The 26,229-nt window shown below is 36.2% G+C and overlaps 1 protein-coding gene across 1 annotated transcript in view; it reads left to right on the forward strand.

The window, feature by feature from the left end:
• LURAP1L (leucine rich adaptor protein 1 like) overlaps positions 1-24,067 on the forward strand; it is a 45,328-nt gene extending 21,261 nt beyond the window's left edge. Inside the window, exon 2 of the mRNA XM_063080292.1 lies at positions 23,634-24,067. Within this exon, the coding sequence (XP_062936362.1) occupies positions 23,634-24,008 (375 nt within the window). The 3' untranslated portion in view covers positions 24,009-24,067. The remainder of the gene's footprint in view (positions 1-23,633) is intronic.
• The last annotated feature ends 2,162 nt before the right edge of the window (positions 24,068-26,229 follow it).

The raw sequence follows: 26,229 nt of genomic DNA on the forward strand, positions 1-26,229 counted from the left end.
GATTCATGTTGAGGAATATATTTATTAGTAAAATTTGTATATTGAATTAACACTTGAAAAATATCCACATGCTTTGCCCTTTAATCTGGCCATGATTCATGTTTTCCAGGAACTATGGCCCTGACAACCCTGAGAAATGAAATCAAATTTTAACTTTTATATTTGTGCTTCTTAACTTTGGATTTATTACTTCATTTTTAAAATTTGCTTTTGTGTTTGCTTTGTAATGTAGTACTTACTCCAATTATTCCTTATTTAGAAGTTTCTAAAAGTTAGTTTGGAAGTGCCAGGATAAATATGTGAGAAGAAAGTTAAGATAACTAAGAGATTTATGGTCTTCTTTGCATGTGTGTTTTTGTCAGTGGGGAACATGACATGGACTATTTTGGTAGACATTGGACTCATGCTGATTAAACCAGATTGCATGTTGTCTTAATAGGGATCAAACTTAAATAAGGATGGAAGAATCGATCTTGACATTTGCCCCACTCTGTCCTGTCCTCTTCCCTCCAGTGATCATCCTTCGGTAGCCTGGGAAATTAAAAAATTACCACCATATCTACTAACACACATCCTGCTTCAGGCTAATCTCATGTCAGAGGGACATGAAATCTGGATTCTTCTACACCAGTTACGCTTAATATAAAGCCGAACTCTTTTTCTTAGACGTCTGTATCTATATGTTTTGGGTCATCACTTAATCAAGTTGATTCTTATCAATATATATATTTGTTGCCCATGGCCTTGACCTTGTAGAAGTAGATTAATGCACATCTGGTCTTTTCTGCTATGCATATTTTGGACTTGTTTTGTTGTTCAGTGGCAGGGCTTTTTTATTGTCCTCCTTTCCAACAGTGTTACAATTTAAATTTACAAATGGGATTGTAAGAGACTAATTTGACAGAAGGTAGGAAATTTCTCCAGTGAAGCTGTTGACTATTTCCACCTTGTAGAAGTTGAAATCTTTTATGGATTCATATATGATAACATCAGGTATTTTGAGAAGAGCTTTAACTACCATTGTGTGTTATATTAAAAGCACAGTAAAGAAAGCTGCTTCAAACGATATTCCTTCTAGTAATTGTACAAAGAAATCTCTTTAGGGAAGGATAGCTTTACTGAGCACCAGACATGGAAAAGTTAACATGCATTGAAGATTTATGCCAGCACAAAGTGGAACTACCCAAACATTTCAACTTAATAAATAAATAAAATGAGTATTTATAAATTAATAAATAACAAGGCTGAACTCACAAATGGATGCTACTTTCTATGTTGGAGGCTTTTATTTTTTTTATTTTTTTTTTTATTTTTTTTTGTAGAGAAAATGGAATTTTATTAATATGATTTTTTACATTCTAGGATGTTGTTGCAGAGTACATGGGAGGGATGGGGGAACAGGAAAGGGAAGGAAATGGGATGGAAGGAGGAGGGGCAGGATTGAGGCCTGTGGCAACCCTCTCATTCTTACAGGGGAGACACCGGGGGCTTCCAGCAGTGGCTTGGTCATTGCTGAGCTGGGTGAAGATGTCAGGGGGGTGTGGCAAAAGCCCTTGCCCCACACCGTCCCAACATGTGAACCTGGGGCCCTTGTTGTTGCGGCTTGGTGGTCGTTGCTGGGCTGGTTGCACATGCTGGGTGAGGGGGGGCGTGGCTGGGACTATGTTGGAGGCTTTTAAATAATCATAGTACCATCATCTTACCTTGTTGGTGTTAGTTAGCAAGTGGGTGGAAATGATTATTGTTAGAGTCTGTAACACTGTTTTATTCAAAACCACTAACCATTAATTAAGTCTCCTAGGAGCAATACCAAATGCTCACATTGCTGAGTTAGAAATAGAGATACACAGACTGAGTGATTCACCTTAGATAAAGACAAGGCCAGTTTTCCTTCTTCCCAAACTGGTTGTTCCAGGTGCCATGAAGCAGGCAATATAAATAAAGCAAATATATTTCCATGTACACTTTAATTCCAAAAGTCTAGGCATCATCACTGGGAATGCTCAGTAATTTTATAACATTAAGTGTTGGGTCAGTTTTGTTTGCTTTCAGTCTTAAGACAAATTGATTGCATTTCAATTTCATCCAATTCTTTGAGGAGAAATATACTGTTACATTTTTTTAAAAAACATCATTGAGTTGATTTTGTGTCAATAAGATCAAGTAACGTGAAAAATTTATCCTCTACTTGAAAATTCCCCAATGCCCCTTTGTAAACAGAGTTTGGAGCTACTCAAGTGTGCTTACTCTTCTGAGAACAAACTAAATGAGTTAAATATATTCTGAGAATGTCAGATTGATTCATACACTTGGAAATGAGTCTAACAAGAATCTATTTGCCATCTTTATGATCTTACACGTGAAATTAATTTTACCCCAGCCAAAAATCTTGTTTGCTCCAATTAAACAATGATGATTCATATCTATTGTAAATATACATATTTCCAAATCCTCATTCCTTGTTGGGCCATAGAGACAGATGGAAACTCTCAGCTGCACACCATTTAACTATGTAAATAGCTACTCTGGACATTATTCCCCATCTCTTCTTCTGAGAATGTTTCTGTAATAGGCAGCAAGTGAACACAACACATATTTTTAAGCATCAACTATATCCCACTACAATGATAAGCCCAAGAAAGAATACAGATAAAGTTGAAGACATGGATTTCAGGTTACTTGCAAATCAATCAGTTAGGTAAGACATGAGATTACTACAAAACAATTTAAGCTCCATGGTATTGAATATTCTGGTCTAATCTCAAAGGTCCCATGATCTATGATAAAATGTAATTTTTATAAAGAAGAAATTATGTCATAGCCATCTAATGCTGTGCCTAGAAGCGGGTCATTTGCATGTTAATTTATAACGTGAGTCCCTGCTCAGTTCCTCAGACTTGCCCTGTGCACTCTTGCCTCTTAACATTTGTAGGTGCTGTTTATTTTGCCTGGGTCTTTCTTTCTTTCCCACCCCTATCTCCGACTTCTTCATGTAGTTAACTCTAACTTGTCATCCTTTGGGTAATACCACTGGTTACGTTTTATTTTATTTTTGATTTTTTTCACTTTTTTATATTGTTCACTGGACTATAAGTTCTCTCAAAGCTAGAACCATCTTCAATTTATTTCATCCCTATAATTTAGCAGAGTATAAGAGCTCAGTATAAGAGAAACAAATTCATAATATAAAAATAATAAATTAATTATCTAGAAAGAGCCCTTTGAGGAAGTGCTTAGAGAGGAGGGTAACAGTAGGAATAGTCTGAGAAAATTTGGGGGTACTAATAAGCATGGATTGCCTGAAAAAAACATAAAAAGAATGAGATAAATGGGATGGTAGATTGAAAAGGCAAAATAATCCTAATTAATAGGGAAGACTGAACACTAAGCTAAGAAGTTTGAATATGGCTTGATAGGTTAAAAGGACCAATTATAGTTGTTATTTACGGAAGTTATATAATGAAAGTTATGTTGTATTTTTGCAAACTTGCTCTATTTTTTTTTTTTTTTACAACTCTCGTCTTGAGAACAAAACAGTTCCCATGTGTTTTATATTATGAGATCTTAAAGGATGGTGTACTTTGAAATAGTCATAAACAAGAAAACATACTGTTGATTACTGAGAATGAAAATATGCAGTAAAATAAAAAATGACAAAAATATTTTTGGAACAAGAACAGAAAGAGAGTGAGAAGATTTATACTTGTATAAGATATAAATATTTCAAAAAGGTTTGTTTTCTTCTTATCAAGTATAATTCCACAGTTACACAGACTTTATGATTTCACAATATGCTCTCAATAAATTAATCAAACTTGCCTTTATTACTATGTTTATAACATTTGGATGATTAAAATATTTATGCATGACACATTTTTTACAAATCTTTTCCTATGTGATTTTCCTAAACCTAATTTGTATTGCCTGAAAAGTATTCTATTTTATGTGCATTTCCCTATAACAGATATTTAACTTGTTTCTTAATTTATGTTGTGATGAATATCTTCGCCACATTTCAGTTTATTTCCTTAATAATTCCTAGGCCAGGGGAATAAATGCCATCCCTTTTACAACATGATTTTCCAATTCTTGATTTATTTTTCTTTTTTTTAATATTCTAGTAGTTTTCTCAAAAAGAGTGCATGAATGCTGTGTTTTCTGAGCTCTTGCACGGGGACAAGGGAGCAGGTTAAACATATGTCTTCAGAGCCACATAGATCTAGGCCTGAGTCCCTTCCCCATCATTTTCTGGTTTTGTGACTTTGGCAAGTTATCAATCCTCCCTGAATTGTAGCTTGAAGATAATAATATCTACCAGTTAGGGTTTTAATTAAAATTAGGTGAAAAAAATGCACTTAAAATACTTGTCACAGACATTTATTAAAGGCTAGCTATTATTGTTTATGCTATTATTATTATTATTGAGATTCTTTGTTGTCACTATTGAAAGTCAACTTGAGTTAGTTAAAACTTTCTGTGTGGGATTATAAAACAAAAACAGTGACAACAAGGTCAAAATAGCATATACATTATCAACAACAAAAACCTCCCCTGCCTCTGAAATGCATTACTACCAGGACTTTTCCTATTTCTGCCATCAACTAGAGGGCTTTACTGGTGGGAACTATACTTATTTCCCAGAATTCAGTATATCACCACCAGCTGCTCCTTACCTTTCTTCCAGAGCAGTGAACTCTGATAATTGCAAAACCAGCCTAGAAATATGCTACTACTATTCCTGAAGAGTGGTAATGGGCACCACACTCTTATTACTTTATAAAAGCAGTACATACGAAGGAACCAATCCAAGTTTTGTTGGTGGCAAAAACTGTATTTCTTCATCAGGGGATAGACAGTGGATGGAAAAAACAGGCATTTTTTTTTTACTACATTGAGAGAAGACTAGGTACAGTACCGATTATATGTTTTGAGCTGCATCTACCAGCGTTTTAATTAGTAGAAACTCAGCAAAACATTTGAGCTTTTATTGTCACATTGGTTCTTTTTGTTTGTTGTATTACAATTTAGGACAAGCTTTTGGGTTTTGACTTCAGAAAATTCTAAGAATTTTATTTGAGTAATAATTTTATATTTTCTTTAATAAAGAGATATCATATCAACCCAATAGAGCCATATTTAGAAAATTCATCTCCAAGGGAAAGCATGTATAATTTAGCATCATCTTTGCTAATTATATGGCAAACAGTTATAGCCAATAAAATCTAGCTATTATTTAGTTTTTCATATATTTGTTTTCTTTCTTATTTTCCGACTTTATAAACTCTGTTTACAGACCCAACTCCAAATGGATAATGAAATATTCCTTAAAAATTAACAGTAATTTAGATGTTGGTTCATTGCGCAAGCATCCCATCTTAAGTTACCTCTGCAGTGTTTTGTAGGTAGTGAGTCAAAGTTTTAGCATAAGCATCATTCTTATTTCTAATTTATAATAAGGCATGTGTAATTATAACATAAGATTGTAAATGCTTCATAGGTGAAATTTCCACTGTAGTATTAGGAGAGGGTGTCATCTGAGCAAGAATAGTAAAACTTGGTATTGTGAAGCCAGGTGTCTTGACATGTCCTGATGACTTCATCGTGTGCCATCTGCTCCAATAATTCTTGCCACCAACAGCCCTATTTTGCCAGTGGTATTGTAGTTTTACTTACCCATAGTTGTTTGACTCTTTCTTTTATGTCTTTTTCTACTTGACTACTGACAACTCTGTGACATGAAACATACTAGCAGACTGCAAGTCCTATACTTAAATAGGACACTTAAAAATGGCAGGAAAATTCGGGACCGTCTAAGTCTGCATTGCATAGTTTAGTTCTTTCTCTATCCTTTTCACCTTTTGTGATAAGAATTGAGAAAAGTAAACCATGCTATTCCCCGTAGCTCTTTTTAAAGTGTGGTGACCCATCTGTTGCCATATGACAGGCATCTGCTTTTATCACCCTCGTATGTGGTCCTGCAAAGCTAGAAGTGATGAATTAACATTGAATTTATGATAATTTGTGGTGTGAGAGAATAGTTATTTTCAAACCATTTGATCTGGCAGCAGTAATTTTCAGATGTAAGGAATATAAGAGGATAAGAATAGAAATCAGAAATATGCTTGTATTCCCAGCCACCTTTTTTGAATCAGTGTATGACTTTTAGGTAATTGTAACACCTCTATGGTTCCGTTTCTTTATGAGCAAAATGTGATGGGTGATCCTTGCTTGTAAATATTTGTTTAATTTATTTCAAAGTGAATATGACATAATATAATAAGGTGGAATCATTCATGAAAGCTCATGCAGGTCACTGCCTGTTTGACCGAAGTTGTAGAATTGTTTCTCGCAATCCTGGGTCAGCATATGTCTCACTCATATAATGTGGTAGTCTAACTCCATCATTAACAATGGTTTCTGTTAGCTCTAGGAATCTGCAATCTTTAGAGCATATTTTCATTGTTGCATGAAAATAATCAGGTGTGCATTTATCACCCCAGTTTTTCACTGCATATATGTAATTCTTCAGAGCAATAAATATAATATCAATATTGTATATTTAGATTTAAATAGCTTATCTTTTAAAATGAAAATGAAAATTACTTAGGTAATGTGTATTGGGAAGGTTTTCTATGCTCAAACCATCAAACCTTTGTGAACAAGAAAACAACCAGATTTTTTTACTAGAAACAAATTCAGCTGGTTTAATTGACCTGCTTAATTGAATTAAATTTTAACACCCTCAAATGCAGTAGGCATTTTTAAAATTTATGCCATCTTAATTGTTATTGTATATATTTAAAGTATACAACATGACCTTTTGATATACATAGTGAAATGGTTACTATAATCAAGCAGATTAACATATCTATCCTTCATCTCAAAGTTACCTTTTAAAATTTGTTTGTGGTAAGAGCGCCTAAAATCTACTCTTAGCAAATTTCCAGCATACCACACAATATTATTAACTAGAGTCCTCATGCTGTCCATTAGATCTCTAGACTTCTTCATCCTGCATAACTGCAACTTTTTACCCTTTGACCTACATTATGCCATTTTAAAAGTGAAGGATGTACCTAAATTTTATTGAGCACTGTTGGGCCAGGCTGTCTGCTACATGCATCCATTATCTCATGCAGTTCTCCCAATCCTATCGTCAAGCACATAATATACACCACTTTCTGGATCAGAAAATTGGTTTAGAGAAAATACAAGTAACATGACGACTGACGAAAATTCAAGAGGTAACAAGTAGAAGAATGGCATTTTAACCACCCCAATTCAAACCATATTTTTTATAGGGTACCAAGCTGTTTGGAATAGCATTCCACTACACTATGTTCAGAATTTCATATGCATTTAGCAAAAAAATGCAAAAATATACTGAATTAAAAAGGAAAGAAAATCTGTTACTCCTTAATTGAATTTAGACTTGGAGAAAGTATGTAGGTAAACTCTTTCTGTAAAGTGATATAACCAATGGCTGAGCAAGAATCTGTCAAGATCCTCTTAATATTGGGTATTTTGGTACTTTTCACAGCAGAAAAGAAATAATGTCTGTACAGTAGTCTCTCTTCAGAAGCTCAAACAGAAACTGAGACCCCTTGTTTTAATTTTGAGTAGGCATGAAGTTAATAGTGACATCTAATGTATTAAAGAAACTGAAAATATTTGATAAAGATCAAAATTCTTATCTTTGGTACAAAAATATTTTCCCTGTGAGTTGCATCAGTAGAGACTGTGGTCTCTTAATTATAACAATTATGTGGCAATTCCACGCAGCACCTTTCATCCAAGAACATCTAACCATCCACAGCTATAACTAATTTGAGTCTAGCTGTATCTCTCTGAATTAGCCTAGCATCAGGATATTCTTTTAAATGTGGTTAAGTATATTAAAGATGGCCAAAATTTTGAAGAAACCTGTTTATGGTGAACTTGTGAATTGGGAGTTATTGGAAGTATATCTAACAAATCTGTATCCCAGTTCCTTATAATGGAGCACCAGACCATTTTTTTATTCTAAAGAGAAATGTGACCAATTTATGAAGTTGCTACAAGGATACAATTTAAAAAATAAATCTTGCTTTAAGAACATTTTTTAGGGCCGGCCCCGTGGTGCACTCGGGAGAGTGCAGCGCTTGGGAGCGCAGCGGCGTTCCCGCCGCGGGTTCAGATCCTATGTAGGGATGGCCGGTGCGCTCACTGGCTGAGTGCAGTGCGAGCGACACCAAGCCAAGGGTTGCGATCCCCTTACCGGTCACAAAAAGACAAAAAAAAAAAAAAGAACATTTTTTAATGAATTAATTTAAAACATAAAGTATGTTTAGGAATTAAAACTGGGAACAATGAGTTTTATTGGATTTGAAGGCATGTGACAAACTTCCTCTGTGTTTATTTTTTTAAAAAGGCATAACCACAGACTTCAGAGAAACTTAAGAATGTTCTCAAAAAGGGAGAACAAGTCAAAACCCAAGAGAAAGGACATATTTGTCATGAGAATTTTAAGAACAGTAAGACTGGGTTTATGGGGAGGAAATGGGAGATCAGAATAAGAATCTGGAGTCAATCCCTCTGGGCTTTTCTGTGTCATATACTTGAAAAGCACTTCACCCTCATTTTTGCCTCTGATTGAGAAATGGAAGAGAGCCATGCTCCACATACACAAATTCATTCTTTTTGAATTTGCAGACCAAGTCCTCCAAAGAGTGAATCTCTCACTTTGGATTCAGGAGAATGAAATAGGAGTTTACTTAACAGTGTAGCAGAATTAGTACTGGAAGAGTTAGCATCCATTCCAGAAAGAGATTTACATGGTAAAGTTGGCCTGGTGTCAATCTAAGCTAAAGTCCTTATCTAACTTCCCTACCCAGCCAAATTCTTTTTTCTTTAACATCCTTTGTTGTTGTTATTAGTACATGTTTGCCCACACTGAAGAATGAGCCTGAGATGGTAATAAAAGCCCCCTAAGCTTTTTTGAGGGCAGCTCAAAGTCCATAACCAGCCACACAGCAGTGAGTCAAAGCTGTGATCAAGAGCTTCTGTTTAGGATAATGCGGTGAGCTGTTAATGGAATGGACTGTCACAGCATTTCTTAGAGTTATCCTTACTCAACCTTCCAGACCCTCCATGATGTGCCTCCGGATTACCTTTCCACCTTCCACCCACACTGAATGCTAGATCCCTAGTCCCTCTAGTTGGCTTGCCAGTTTGTGGGCACAAAATAAACTTTAAATCTCTGGGCCTTTGCTTATTTCACTCATTCCAAACTCAAATAATAAAGTCCTTCTTGGCAGGGCTTACCAAACTCATCTTACTGACATATGTCTTCTTTCCCCAACGGAAATGAATCCATTCTTAATCTCTGCTGTGTTCCCACATACTGTGTGTACCTGTTCTTCCTCTCTCCTCCATTTTTTCATTCAGCATGTGTTTATTACTCTTTCTTGTACCACACTAGACACTAGGATTATTAGGTGGGACAGAACCACTGCCCTGGAGGGGTTCATGCTTACCACCTCTTTGTCACTTATCTTTGCATTTGATAGTCACTAATGTGTTTGTTTCTCTTATATCTTGAAAAACTCCATATCTTGAAAAGTCTTTTTTCATGTGTAAACCCTTTCTACCAAGGTAGTTATCTTCAGAAGTCAGACTCTGAGATCATTCCAACAGTGTCCTATTGGACATGTGGAGAAGTCTTCTTTTCTTTGCAAACTGCATGCTGATTATGCGTTTTTAATGTGCTGTATCAGAGAACCAAGGCATTTTAGGACAGAAAAATTTTTAAAGATCATCTCCAATATTCTTATCTAACAGACATGAAAATGGAGCTATGGGAAGATCAAGTTAAGTTAGTGGTGGAACCAAGACTAAAACCAAAGTATTGGATTTCCTTACCATTCCCACTAAACTACACCATCAGTTGGGTCACAGGGCACAGGGCATAATAGGTGGAAATAAATAACAAGACACTTCCTGCCTCTGTTTTAATTATTTTTCTATGTTATTTCTACTGGAAATGGATCAGTGTAGATGGAAACATAACAACTTACATCACATTCAGAGAACAGCAACTCTCATATATCTGGGTAAAATTGTCTGCATTAATTAGAGTGAAATTCTAGGAGAGCACTAAATTGGAAAAAAGAATATAATATTTCAGGCAGTGTTATTTCAATGAATATAACTTCATTTAAAATAATCACAATAATTGTTCAAAACGGTAGCATGAAGGACAGTTTAAGCACTTTAATTTCTGGAAGACGAGATAGAAGTATATAAATTTAGTCATTGATGATCTGTGGTGCCACATATATCATTAAGCTATTGTTTAGATTATTAGCACTGACTCATCACAACACTTAGTACTTGGTGTATGCTGAATCACAGATAATCATAGACATAAACCCATTGAAAATAAAAAGCAAATCTATTTCATCCTCACAGAATTCATCCTAGTTCACACTGAAAAGACAAAGCTTATTTAGTCATATTTGAAGTATTAAATTCAGTACATGAATTTCTCTTATGCAGTAAAAGTGACTTTTTTCCTAATAAATAAAAGATAAGAAGTGAATAAATTAATGTTAAGGAGGAGATGAAGGCCTAGGGACAGATTCTTAATGGAGACTTTGGTCATGGCAGAGTCACATATTCAAAGTTCCTTTGTGTCATCTGCATTGTCCACACTGTACTGGGCCCATCTGCATTTGTGTCAGCATTTCTAATATGATTTTTGTCCGTGGCTCTGTTATTTGATTCTATCCAAGTACATTTTTCAAAAAAAAAAGTAAAAAGCACGGCTCATACAAATATAACACAAGCATATGCAAAACATTTCTTTAACTCAGAGAAACCATCAGAATGGAAAAGGTGGCTAATGGAGGAAATGGAGGAGCAGAGGTCACATAGTCCATGAGGAAAGTATACTGAATCAAATGCACCACAAGTGTCTTTAAAAAAAAAAAAAAAAAAAAACCCTGTGATGCTAGGCCTTGGGCAACCCACTGCCTAAACAGTAAAGGTTTTTCTCAATTAAATACACACCTACCTACAGGACTTGAATCTTCAGTTCTACAACCTCAGGCACAGGGCACTAGAAACCATGGATCACACATCTGAAGGGGCTATTCTCCTACTCAGTAGATATGGAAATTTTTTTTAATAGTATGGAAATTTTTTTAATAGATTTAAGCAGATACTCTGTGTCACCTCCCACCCAACAAAAAATAGATTCCCATCATCCTCACAGAGATCACCAAGTGACCATATCACGAAACCTGATTGCTCATTATTGCTACTCAAATGGAGAATAATTTATAGATTTTGTGACCTTCACTGGCCTAGTTGTTCAGTGCCTACTATGGGGTACTTTTCTTTTAACTAAAAAGATATTTTGAATCTTTCCATGAACTTTTTGAAGTACCCTCAGATTTCCTGGAACTGGCTATTTTACACACATGATTTATACATGGGGTTTCTCTTGACTACATAATTGAGATCAGCCTTGTGGCCCAGTATCCAGTTGTGAAAATAGACATGACCTAGACATTGAACTGAACAAAGCATGGAAATACGTGGCCAAGATTTGAAACACCAAAACAGACTAAAACAAAAAACAGCCAATCAGAAGAAGAAACAGAGGCAGAAAGGTAAAGGTCTATTGCTGTTTGTGATTCACTCCAGAATCTTCTTAGGCAACTCTATTTAACTAGAGTTAGCAGGCGAGCATACGGTGCCTCTTTAGGGTGACCTCCAAATCTCTCAAAGTATAGTTTTTTAAATGTTGGAAACATGACTGTCACACAAACATAGAACAAATATGTGTCAAAGATTGAATTATTTCATTTAATGAGAAAACCGGCAGGATGGCATAACTAGTTCAAAAGAGAATTAGAGGAACATGTTAATATTTTCTCAGGAAGTCACATGAAATCAGTTTTCTAATTTAGAAACAAAAACTGTCAAATGTCCAGTAGGAAAATAAAACTGTATCCTTTGAGATGATCTTTTTTTTTTTTTTTTAAACAACTGGACAGAGGATATTTGCATTCCTTTGAGACACAAATCTACAAGGCAACTTATAACTTTGTAAGTTTGGGCAAGATCAGTATTAAATAGCAAGTCACACAAAAGTATATCCCCATAGATGATTAAATAATGCTTTGATGGGCCTCTTAGGCTATGCTCCAGTGTCTCATTAGAGAGTTATTCAAACTTTGCTTCACTTCCAAATGTTGGATAAGTTTTTAAAACAATTTTATGTTTCCATAGTTTTGGAGGTCTTCAGATACTCTCAAGGAATTTTGGAAGTTTTTGGTAAAAGTAGATTATACTAATTACTTTTTTTATTGTTTCTGGTAGGCTGAGAGAAAATAAATGTGTCAAGATTTCCATTTCTAAATTGTAAAGTTCTTCAGTTGGGGTGACAGTGTCATCTCTATATTCTACTGGGATCTAGCAGAATGTCATGTACCTATAGTCTCTCAATAATTGTCAATAGCCTTTTTTTCCCTCTCAATCAATCTTTTTTCTGTTATTCTCCTATATTACTCTACTCCTCTGAATGACTGAAGTCTTTCTAAAATGAGACTGAAAAGAACAATTGATAAACTGATGTATTATCAGTAAGTTTTGGAAGAGATTGACTGTTTCTCATAGGATGGGAATTTAAAAACTCTTGCTAGGCAATGCATCTTCAGGGAGAGACTAGAGTGTGCAGTTAATTAAACTTCAGTCCGATTCTGGCTCTGCCATTAAGAGCTATGAGAACTGGCACACGATGTCTTACTTCTCTGAGGCTTAACTTTCTTCACCTGAATAATGAGATTAATCTAACGTGTCTTTACATTTTAAGTGGGTTTCTTGTAGACAACGTATAGTTGGATATTGTTTATTTATCCACTCTGACAGTCTCTGTCTTTTAATTGATGTATTTAGACTACTGACATTTAAAGTCATTATTGATAGAATTGGATTGCAATTTTTCATATTTGTAACCATTTTCTATTTGTTTCCATTGTCATTTATTCATTCTTACTTTTCTTTCACTTTTTCTTTCCTTTTTTTTTGTCTTCCACTCCTGTGGTTTTATATGACATTGGGCATTTTATATGATTCCATTTTCTTTTCTCTTAGCATATAAGTTATACTTCTTTAAAAAAAAAAAAAAACTTTATTAGTGGTTTTGCCCTAGAGTTTTTAGTATACATACAACTAATCTAAGTCTACTTTCAAATAATATTATACCACATCATGGTATATATACTATATAACAGAATGTTTCCAGTTCTTTTCTCTTGTTCCTTATAAAATTGCTGTCATTTATTTCACTTATACATAAGCTATAATCACCAAATACATTGTTGTTATTATTTTGAACAAACTGTACCTACTAGATCAATTAAGAATAAGAAAAATAAGATGTTTTATTTTACATTCATTTATTCCTTCCCTAATGCTTATCCACTCTTTCCATAGATCTGAGTTTCTGGCCTATGTCACTTCCCTTCTCTCTGAAGAACTTCTTTCAGTATTTCTTGCAAGGCAGATCTACCAGCAACAAATTGTCTGAGAAAGCCCCTTTCACTTTTGTTTGAATTCTGGCAAAGTATACATAACATAAAAGTTACTATTTTAAGTGTATCATTTAGTGGCAACAAATGCATTTTTATTGTTGTGTAACTGTCAACACCATCCATCTCCAGAGCCTTTTCATCTTCCCAAACTTATTCTTCACTTTTGAGAGATAAAATTGTTGGATACAGAATTCTTGGTTGGCGGTCTTTTCTTTCAAGACTTTAAATGTTTCACTCCATTCTCTTCTCACCTGCATGATTTCTGAAGAGAAATCTGATATAATTGTCGTCCCTGTTCCTCTGTAGGTAAGGTTTTTTAAATTCCCCCCATTCTGGTTTTTTTCAAGGTTTTCTCTCTGTCTTTGATTTTCTACAACTTGATTATAATGTCTCGAGTGGAGTTTTTGGTATTTTTCCAGATGAGTGTTCTCTTAGCTTTGTGGATTTTTGATTCGGTGTCTGTCATTAATTTTATGAAATTCTCAAATTCTCATTATCACTTTAAATATTGCTTCTGTCTCTTTTTCTCTTCTCCCTCTGTTATTCCCACTACACATATGTTATACCCTTTGTAATTGTCTCACAGTTGTTAACTATTCTGTTCTTTTTCATTTTTTTCTCTTTGCATTTTAGTTCTGGAAGTTTCTATTGACCTATCTTCATGCTTACTGATTCTTTCCTTGGCTATGACCAGTTTACTGATTAGCTCATCAAAGGCATTCTTCAATTATGTTACAGTGTTTTTGATGTCTAGCATTTCCTTTTGATTTTTTCTTTGAATTTTCATCTTTCTGTTTATATTACCCACCTGTTCTTACATGTGCTCGCCTCTTCCATTAAAACCCTTGGCATATTAATTATAGTTATTTTAAATTCCCAGTCTGATATTTCCAAAATCTGTGCCATACCATGAAAATTGATTACACTGTATAATGTTGTATATACTAATTATCCTGATTTGAGCATCACATATTGCACACAGGTATTGATATTCAACTCTGTACCCCATAGGTATGTACAATTAACTATGCTTCAATTTAAAAAATTTTTAAAAACAATCTGTGCCATATCTGAGTCTGATTCTGATGCTTGCTTTATCTCTTCAGACTTTGTTTCTGCCTTTTAGCATGCCTTCAAATTCTTTCTTGAAGGCCAGATACGTTGTAAAAAAAACTAAGACAGATGAATCTTTAGCATGAGGTTTTATGTTTATGTGACAAGGAGTTAGACTCTGTTTACTTTTTGCTGTATCTATAGACTAAAATTTCCTCTAACATTCTTGTTTTTGTATACTCTATTGTCTTTGGGTCTTCTTGGACACTCTTTAAATAGGGTCAGAGGCCTGCATTTCTTTTAGCTGTAATCCCCTGTTATTATACGGTAGCCTTATCGATGTGGTGGTAAGGTCGGGGGAAGGGGAAGTGTTCTATAGTCCACGATTAGGTCTCAGTCTTTTAGTGAGCCCAAGCTGGGTATTTTCCTTCTGTTAGGTTTGTTAGGCTTCAGTAAAAATACAGTCTGCTAGACTCTGGTAAAATAGTTTCCCTTGAGAGAAGGCTTGATTAAGGAGAACAGAGAGGTCTGGGTGTATTTCAGAGCTTCCCTCCTGCTGCCAGAAGCACAGGGAATAGGGCTGCTGGAGGTAAAACTCACGAAAGTGTGGGGTAAAACTTATGAAAGTCCTCCTGAGATTAGGCCCCCTAAGAGTTTTTAACTCACAAGCTTGTCTACACAGCTCCCCTAGCAATTCGTCAATTACAGTTTAACATGTTCCTACAGACAGTGGCTGCTTCTGGGCTTCTCTTCCTATTAAGCTGTGATTCTCTGAATCTACCTGTCTGTCTCCGGGGCTGTAATTTGCCCTGTGACCTCAATTCTCCAATGAATCTAAGAATAGTTGTTGATTTTCAGTTTGTTCAGCTTTTTTCTTGTTGTGAAGATGGGAGTGACAACTTCCAAGCTCTTTACATGTCAGGCTGGAACAATAATGAGAATAATAACCACCTTCATCACAGATTTGTTGTGACAATGGCATTACACTTATTAGATAAATTAATATTTAAGTCACCGAGCTAAGTGCATGGTACATAGGAAGCATTTGGTAAATAGCAGATACTTTTATTAGTATTCCTAAAGCCATTTATAAAAGCTGAAACTGAGTGTATTACTAGACTGGAAAGTCAAGGTATTATCAATGAGTTCTGGAATATGGCAGGTATTTCTTATTGGCTGCTGTTCAGATCACTGCTCCCACTTAGGTTCTTAAATAAAAATATTTAGTCAGTGTTTATGCATCATATGAAAAGACAAAATGAATCTTCAGCATTATAAAGTAAAGCATTTCAAATATTAAATTGTCAACAGCAGGTAAAAATGAGTGATTGCAATAAAGTGCCAGTGTCTCAGTTATATTTCCTATTCAAAAGGACCATCCTAAACAGGGCCCTTTGTAAAGAAAATAAGTTAACATATGAAAAGAAATTCCAACTCATAGGAGTCAACTCAATAAATGTAAAACTTATCCCCATCCTGATCTCCTCCCTCGTTTCCCCTATTGAGGCCAAGTTAAAGTGTGTTTTCTAATTAAATGAGGAATTCTAAAAAGCAAGATTACAGTTTAATAAAGTTGTCAGTACTGAAAATTTAGTAGTATCAGTATAGTTGATTAACTTAGTGTATTCTAAACTACTCAAATTATATCTGAATGTTATCTGTTTATTTTATTATTTTATCAGTGTATATCCTTTTTACGACCATCAAATTATAGGGGAGTATAATTTGTAAGTGACTTTCATTGAAAGTGTCATCTGAGTCACTACATACCAAACAGATCATTTGTTATTTCCTTTTTAGGGTAAGAAACTACCTTCTCAGTGGGAAAAGAGGTTGTCTTGTGAGAGATGCAGATGGCCCCCTCAATGACAATCTTAACTTTTCTTGAGCATTTTTTATTTTCATCAATAAATACTTAACTACTTATATTTAATAAATTCTTAACTACTTTACTACCTATTTCCAAACTAGAAATCAATGTATTGAAAAAGTAGCATTCCATAGACACAGTAGTCCAGCATCCATCATCTCAAGTTATCCACAAGTAGAAAGATCTCTAGGCCTTTGCTACTCAGTGTGGTCCATATACCAACAGCATTGATGCACTAGTTATTCATGCTGCGTAACAAATATCCCCAAGCTCAGCAACTTAAAACAACAAGCATGAATTATCTCACAGCTTCTGTGAGTCAGAAATCTGAGTGCAGATTAACAAACTGAGTGTCTCTGGCTCAGGGTCTCTCATAAGTCTGCTATCAAGGTATCAGTTGGGACTGCAGTCATCTAAAAGCTCAATTTAGGAAGGATCCACTTACAAGCTCATTCATAAGACCAGTAGTGTTGACAGGCCTAGATCCTTGCTAACTTTTGTCTTCAGAACTGAGATATCAGTTTTTTACCATATGGATTGCACAATAAGGGCAGTTCACAGCATGGCAGATGGCTACACTCAGAGCAAGTGGAAAGTGTGTGTAACACATCTTTTATATCAGCACAATTTATGTTACATTCATTTATGTATGTGTATGCATATTTTTCTCAGGGAGCCGGTTGCTAAACATTTACCAGCACACCACCCTGTGTTCTTCCCTTTCAGTGTAAGCACAGCCATTCCAGATCACAGAAGAGCACATTACCATGCCCTAGTCTTCCATGCGAAAATACTATTTTAATTTCTAAACTGGAAAAAATGCGTATGCAGGACATTTATCCTAAATGAGTAGAAACACTTGTGTTGTCTGTGATCTATGTGTATAAACTTCTCTGCTACAAGTGTGGGGAGTCCATGTTTTTGTTAAATCATACCAAAAGAATATCAGCTCAGGTGATTTACAGTCTGTTGCATTAGCCAAAATTATACTTTGCATATGCATATTGAAAGCACTCAGAGAAATAATTTTCACTGTATCAGAATATAGAAAAGGAATGGACATCACAGACACCTAAGTATCAATTTGACCTAGAACCTGATGGAATAATACTGAAAAGCTGCATGTCTTACTTTGGTGATCAGAATTCTAACCAGCAGAAACTGTACAGATCTCATGAGCTGGCCTGGTGGTATGAATTTATGTTTAAGATTTAGGAGAGTCACACTTACCCCTTTCAAATAAACCAGATGCAGCTTTCTACTCTATCAAAACAACATCAATCAGTCAGCTGTGCTGATGACAGTATTTTTATATGTAATTTAGTCTCTGGGGAAATTACTCTTCTATGAGGTTTTGGGAAAAGAGTGAACTGTCTTAGTTATTGTTCAGTTCCACACATAAACAACAGAAATTGGGGAAGATAAAGCTGCCTGATATAAAAATGGAATCCTCTATTGCCCAATTAGAAACAAATTTTGTTGTAAATGTTGAGTTGACTGAGAAAGCGAAGGAACATCACTGACTTGTATATGGCTGCGGGCTGTTCTCCTGGAGTATTCCAAACCAAAAGCAGTGGAAATGTTGTACAGTGTCTTCTCAGAATGCAAAGAGACAATAATATTTTGATGGATCCTTTGAGAAAACAGGGGAGTGCTTTATAAATATAGCTATTAATAAAACTTCTGGAAATTTTAAGGATGGATAGGCAGAAAATCATTTGTGATCATCAAATTAAGGATACATTGAATTTGGAGAGAGAGGAAATTTGGCCATGAGGAGGTTATGCAAAGGAAACATGCATAAATAAAGTGGAATAAACTGCTGGGAAAACAATATTCCAAGCGTCTTTATAGCAGCTCTTCAGTTCATACAGATGCTTTAAAAATTTGTTTAAATGCATTTGGAAATAAATATGGCTAGAAAAGAGGCCCTGCCGGAATTAAACTCTCTTCCACCAACTGCAATTCCACGAAAATGCTGATTTGTTTCTCCTAGTTAGAAACTAGAGTTAGAACATCACTTTAAAAGCAAGTCTAATCTTTTTTTCCTTTCTACATGTATGTGATTATGAACTTGGGAAGAAATCTTTTTTCCTTCTAATTCATATTACAGCTTGCAGGACATTTAGGATTTACATCATGGATATTGTGGATTTTACAGTAGGAGTGCATAACTAGGATATGACCTGCTTTTATCTTATTAACTGACATTCATAAATCAAAGAATAAAAATAGTGAGAGAGGACATTATGGGAGATTTGAGTACATGGTACAATTTAAGCCCCCAGTATGACAAGATAAAGTGGAAAATGTCCCTATTTGGAAGACACATTCAGCAGCTCATGTGCACATTTCAGTTAATATATAGAGGTATTAAATATGATATACATGTTTATCTTGGAGTGGAGCACAAATATGATTCTTATTTCAAACCAAATGGCAAGAACAAAAATTCTTTTTACTACACAATTTCTGATAAGATGTTTAAAATTCATGTCAAGCTGAAACTTCTGGCTTTAGCCATGAGTTTTCACCATCTACATCTTTTGCTGCAGCTATTGAGCAGCAAAATTGATTGTTCTGTCTCCTCCAGAGCCTGAATAATTTTCTGCTAGCAGAAACAATCTAGTAATCAAACAGCTATAGGAATGACAAAGAATCAGAGATTGTGTCAAATGGAGGGAAATCCTGAGATTATCTGATCTGTAGAGTCTTCTTATCAAATAACATCTTAAGTGAAACCTCAATATGAAAATTAGACCAAAGTGTTAGGTGGGTTCCTCAGTTGAATTCAATCTTTCATTATTGGACGTAATTAGTCTTTGTTCACAGAACTGGTTTACCCACTCCTGTGGTTCACTGAAGCTCAGAATGAAACCCCATGATTTTTCTTCATGTATAAGGAAACACAGGTCTTCTATGCCAAGCCACTTGGCCCAATGGTCACATAGGTATATTGTGGCAGTGGCAGATCCGAAGCCTGTACCACATCCTCATACAACACCACAAAAGAAATCAACTTGGTTAGAAACCCCTTTGATTAATTGAAAATTTTACTGTATTCTTTTTTGGGATTCTTTCATCTTGCCAAGTCATAACTTTTGTATTTTTTCAGTGTTACAATGACAGTCTGGAAGAAAACATAGATCTGGAAAAGTTTACTGTTAAGAATATATGTTTTTCAAGATCCCTCATTTCAAGTTCTACCATAGACCCAGTTTATCAGCTGTCGAAAAGTGACTTGAAATCTCAGCATTCTCCCTAGAGTGCAAAGACCTGTTATGCCACAATCTTGAAAGCGTGAGAGATTTAGTGTGAACATGACAGAGTCGGGGGAGGGCGAAGTGAAGAGAGAACACCCACATCTCTTTAGATCAGTCAGTCCAAACCTCATTGTTTTGTTTGTTTGCTTTTTGGTACATGTCCTGTTTGTTTGTCCCTTTTGTTCAGTTCATTTCATCAAGTGTTTACAGAATACCTGTGCTGTGCCCGTACTGGTTATCACCTCTGAACAAACAGAATGATGTTTGGAGTGTGACTCACACCTTGAAGTCCACTTCCTTTTAGAGATACTATCTTGTACTCTATAAATTTAAGTTAGGAATAACCATACACCAAATACTCGGGTTTGAATCCTGTGATACATAGAAATGAGATTATAGGCTGGGAATGCTTCAAAACTGAAATGTCCTTTTCTGAAGCGACCTCTTTCCTTCTTCTCAAGCCATATGTCACCAACCCACAGCAAAACCCCACATTCCTGACAGATGGTCCAATCTGAAGCAAAGTTGGTAGTTCAGCTGTTGTATAGATATTAATTGAGCACCTACTATGTGCCAAGCACTCTTCTCGGTCTTGGCACAGAGTGGTGAACAGGACAGACCAAGTCCCCTGAACTCTGTGGTACTTCCATGGTCATGGGGGAGACAGAAAATAATAAGTAAACAAACAGTAAGCAGGATGATTTCAACTTGTCATAAGTATTATCAAGGAAACAATAGACATGGAAATGTAAGATAAAACTGGGCATGGGGGTTGGACACCATAATGGATCGGGTATGGGCTCTCCAAGGAAGTGACATTTAAATTCAGACCCTCAGAAAGGTCCCAATATCCTCAGAGTAAATTCAGGGGACCTTATAAGACCCCAACTGAAGGAACCACAGGGTTTCCTGCCGCCAGGGCAGAGCTACTCTGTTCTTAATTGATGGCCAGACTTCATGAAGACTGATATGAGTAACAGAGAGGAGAGGCAGGGCAGCAGTAGGAGACAGAAGAGTCATTGTGGCTCAGTCCTTGGGCGGATTACTCATACTTTCACGTTTCATCAGTAGCACGGCCACACCTTAGTTCTTGGAGAAAGTAGCGTGTGTCTGCAGCTCCCGGTAATGGGCAGCCAGCCGCCGTGTGAACCGGTGCACCTAGCGCTCCCACCGTGGGAAACTGTTTACTTTCTCATCAGAGGACACAGGGTTAGACACAGTTAAATCTATAATTGTTATCAGCCAGATCAACCTGTTTTAACCAACATGGTTTTGTCATTTTTTTCCCCAACAGTGGTTCAATGGCCTGTGAATGTTTTGCCTTCAGAAGAAAAAGATTTTCTTAAATAAATCATTTCATAGTCAAAAGAAGCTTTTGTTACTTCATAGTCTATTCTCCTTTTACTCTTATTGCTCAATAAAATTGAAAAAAATGTGTTTGATTCAGCCCCTGTGTAAGTCAGACAAAAATTGCTGACCGAGAGATTGTTCTAAATATGTTTTAACCCCTGAGTGACACAGTTGCTGGGAACATGTATTTTTAATGTCTTAAGAGCTGAACTTTCACAGATCCTAAAATTATGCTGTTTCTAAAAATCAGTGGATGCATAAGACAGAACTTAAAATGTGGAAGAATTGTAAGATGTGGCTTTTTTCTTTAAGGAGCTTACAGCTAAATTGAAGAAAAGACTGAATGACAATAATCAGCAGCTGTATGCAAGAGAACGGAATTAAGCTATATTGTGAGATAAAAACTAAAAGGACTAGAGAGGTTAAGTGGGCCACAGGGGAGGCTGGAGTCAGCAAGTAGTGCTTGTTGGAAAAGCAGGACATGAAGAGTGGGGAGGATTTGGAGAAGAAGAGAGGGAGGTATTTCAAGTGAGGTGAATCCCAGAGGAGCGAGCCCAGAGCTGGGCATAGGCCACAGCAGGGCAGGGTGGGATGTGGACAGTGCAGCTGCAGTTCATTTGGGGAATGCTGGGAAATGGTCAGCTTGCTGTTGCATCATGCCTGTAATGGGCACAGCCAGTTTTATCAGCTACAGATGCCTGCTGAAGAATTTTGTAAGAGTTTCACTCATATTGATTTTATTGGCTTCTCGGTGGACCTAGGCATATTGCTGATGATTTGTAAATGTTTGTTGTATTATTTGTAACTCAAACATTGTCTTCATGGCTCATGGGGTGTGTAGGTGAATTTGAACATGAAGACTGCAGAAAGCCTTGTCCCCCAACACAGTCATTGCAAAGGCATTGAGACATCACCACAAACAGGAAAGCATCTCAAGACCCACTAAGGTCACATCCTTCTGTTCATGAACACCTTACAGAGAAATAATTTTCACTGTTATCCCTTATGCAATTTATTTTTGGTGCTTTTCTCAGAGAAGATGAGGAAGTTACTCGATTCACTTTAGTATCCCAGAAAACTTACAGGTTTTTAAATTGTACTTTATGCTTTTTGCACTTTTATTTTATTTTTTTGAAACCTGTCATCTTGTATCTATTGGTGTCATTAGTGGAAATTTCATCTCTCCTAATGTTTGTTCAACACATTCACTCAATCCAAAGTTCGCCTTCAGTTATGGATTAACTCCTCACCAGGAAATATTTTTACAATATGAATGCATACTTTTGAAGACAATGGGCTCCTTTCTCTCTTGTGGCATGAGTCATTTAAGAATGAGTGCCTTTGATAATTCTAGAAACCCGCAAATCTGAATTAGCTCTGAATCTTAAAGAGAGAGTTAGCATGGCCCAGCCTTTTGGGTTAATGTGGAAAATTGGAGGAACAGGAATTCATTTTCAAACCATGATGAATGTGACTAGGACCTCTAGTGGCCAAACATGTCCCCGCCTCCCAGTCCAGGCACCAGAGTCTTAAAGCACATCACCTCAATTCCAACAAGAACAGGAGCAGTCCTGGGGGTTCTTACATCCCTCTCTCCCCAAAACCACCACAGCTTTGATGTTAGCTCATGTTGTCATTAAAATGTGGAACCTGCAAAGAGACCCGGCTTTGTGGCTGTGGAGACAAATTTCTTTGAAGTAACTTAGAATTATCTGAAAGACTGCATGCCTGGAAGATACCTGTGGGAGTTCCAAAATCTTCACAGAGTCTCATTTCCCAATTTTGATTGGGGTGTCCCTGAAATATTGGTACACTTCATCTTGTAAATTGGATCAGCCTAGTGTATCAGAACCCTTTTGGATCCAGGGAATATTAGAGCAATTTGACTCCTCTTAAAAGCAGTAGCATTATGCAGCACTATGTTGATATAGTCATGAAGAGTGCAGGCCTTTTCTGTACTTTTAACCCTTTTCTGTAGATTTCAGTTTCTTTGCCTATAAAATGGGGATAAAAATAATAATACCTGTAGTACAACGTTTTTAAATTTTGCTATGAATGAGTTTTATGATGCTTGATACATTACCACAAATAAATAGAGGCTTTTATGATGCTGATACTGGTTCCTGAATTTCTCCATCTTCCTCTTCCCCTTGCCTCTCAGGATCCACAAACATATTCTCAGGTAAAGATGGGTAAACTATTAATCTGGCCAGAGAGAGAATACATTTCTTAGCAGAGAACCTGCCATTCAATATGACATTTTCGGGCAGCTTGGTTAGGGTCAGGGATGCAATGGGAGTTATTGTCCACTTTGGAGTCTGTTGCATCTGGCAGGAAGTGAGTTTTGGGATTATGACTTCTACCATCAGTCAGCAATTTTCAAAAAGATCCTCAAGTGCACTTATATTTTATGAATTTAAAATTGTGGACTGCAGCAGACAGGATCTAGATGAATTTGGGGTCTTTCAGGAATGCAAAATAACTGGCATGTCTCTGCTCTCTCCCCCTTCTCCCTAGGTTAACCTCAGGGCCACAGATGTCAGGCTCATGCGCCAATTGCTTGTTATCAATGAGAGCATCGAGTCCATCAAGTGGATGATTGAAGAGAAAGCCACCATTACCAGCCGAGGCAGCAGTCTTAGTGGCAGCCTGTGCAGTTTGTTGGAGAGTCAGAGCACCTCCTTACATGGCAGCTACAACAGCCTACACGATGGCAGTGACGGGCTGGATGGCATCTCCGTGGGAAGCTATCTGGACACTCTGGCAGATGATGTCCCAGGCCATCAGACCCCTTCAGACTTGGACCAATTCAGCGACAGCTCCATAATAGAGGACTCACAGGCACTACATAAACATACCAAATTGGATTCTGAGTACTACTGCTTTGGCTAATGACCCAGTTTTTTGCATGGGACTGGTGTGCAATTAACTTGTATTTATCCTTCTCTGCTGCTATATTTTTGGTGTCATTTTTTTTTAATAAGACAACCTTTTTAAAAGAGGCTTATTTGGAAACTGCTTAATGGTATTTCTCTTGCTCCTTATATTTCTCATCTAGACTGATTTTTTTTTTCTCTGTTACGTCTCTATTTTTATTTATTACAATGATTTTTCTCCCTTCTTTTACAGCAGCACAAACAAAAAAGGGGGAAAGAATTAGCAATAATTATGTTTTTGCTTTTGTTTTCAGAGCAAGGGGTCAGGGATTACAAGGAAAAACTCTGCTAAATTTTACAATAAACCAAAGTCTGATAACAGTTAATTTTGTTGCTTGTGTTCTTTAAATGATTCAAGATTTCAACTTCTAGAAGATGTTGAGATATATTGCTGTTTGTATATTAGGTTGAACAATATTCTGGGGACAACATTAGGCATTATTTCTAGGCCACCATGTCCTCATGGATAATGAACAGTACTGTTAGCCACACACTTCTACGCAACAGTCATTTGGAAACTCCCAAGGATATGCAGTCTGTTCAGCTCACCCTCGTGCTGAGACTGTGGATCAGCATTTTTGTTATCAGGGAATCTAACTCAAACCGTAGACTTATTTGCGTAGTAATGTGTATTATTGTCCCAAATTTCAGAGAATAATTAAAATTAGGTATGAATATAATTAGAACCAAAGATGTCCTAAATTTAATTCTTTATATTTATATTTTGTTGACATTTACTGGATACATATTGCAAATCTGATAAAACGTACAAACACATAGATGCAGTTGACATGGATGGATAGATAGATGAACAGATAATCCTTATAGTGGGGAAGCAGAATCATTATTCTTTTTTGAAGTCCAATATGATGCTATTTCATCCTGAGATGAATAAATAATCTCTTAGTTTTCTGAAAGGACATCCGTAAATATTATAACTCAGGTAGTAAGCAAGCATTTGGTTTTGATGTGATGTTATGAATCCTCTACATTTCTTTTATCTTGATGATTCTTAGTAAGAGAATCTAATTAAGATTTCAAACCATTCTTTAGAATGATATATGTTTCTGTCCTAAACACTTTACAGTACAAATCAAAAAGTCTTTCTATTTATAACTGAGAAATGTCAATACTCAAAAATGTTTTTCCCCAAGTTTCCTTTGCTATTTTGTACTTATTACACACTTTTCAAATTTATTGTTTTTAAGAAGTATATTATTCAATTTCCAACTAAAATGTATCAGGGCCTATATTTTGTGCTAGTCTTTTCCCATAATCCTCATAACAGCAATCTCATAAAGTGAGGATTATTACCATTCTAGGCTTGAGGAAACAGGCACATAGAAGGTAGGTAACTGAGTCAAAGCTCGCAGTAAGTGTCAAAGCTAGGATTTGAATTTCCATGTGTCTTATTCCTAACTACAACAGTTAATAACTTCTATGGCACTTATTGATGTTAAATAATAAAATCTGGATGAGAAAGCAAATTTAAGCCCATGGCAATCAGGAAGGAAGGAAGGAAGGAAGGAAGGAAGGGAGGGAGGGAGGGAGGGAGGGAGGGAGGGAGGGAGGGAGGAAGGAAGGAGAAAGAAAGAGAAAGAAAAAGAAAGATTAAATAAATAACCAACGATTTTTCCTTCAGTCAATGGGATCCATTTTTTCTAATACTGAGCTTACTGAGCCCTTTCTTGAACTCACATGGCCAGAGTCAGTTTTATGCCTGTAAGTGAATCAGGATGTTGACCACAAACCAACTGTTCCTAATATATTTCCACCTTTCTGCATACATTTACTCTCAATTTTGTAAAGGCTGGTTTGTTAATTTGTTGGGTTTTAATCTGGAATTAGACAAAGTAATTTTTAGCACAGATTGTTTACCAGATTAAAATTCAAGAGCACACTTTATGACCTAGCAGAGAAAAGGTCTTTAGGACAAAGACAGACAAATTTCAGACAGAAGGTAATGAAATATGAACTCACACATCTATGGTACTGCAAGGAGCCATCCTCAGCAAGAGGGAGGTGGGCAAACAACGAGAGTTCGAGAGGCACCAGGAGTAATTTCTAACCCCTGTAAAAACCAACGTTTGCCTAGAACAAGCCATGCACATAATGGATAATTTCTGTTCTCAGATCACAGTTTCAAAAGGTGAATTCAACTTGGCAAATTTCTTCTA

The sequence above is a fragment of the Cynocephalus volans genome, chromosome 16, assembly GCF_027409185.1.
Source record: "Cynocephalus volans isolate mCynVol1 chromosome 16, mCynVol1.pri, whole genome shotgun sequence".
Lineage (NCBI taxonomy): Eukaryota > Metazoa > Chordata > Mammalia > Dermoptera > Cynocephalidae > Cynocephalus > Cynocephalus volans.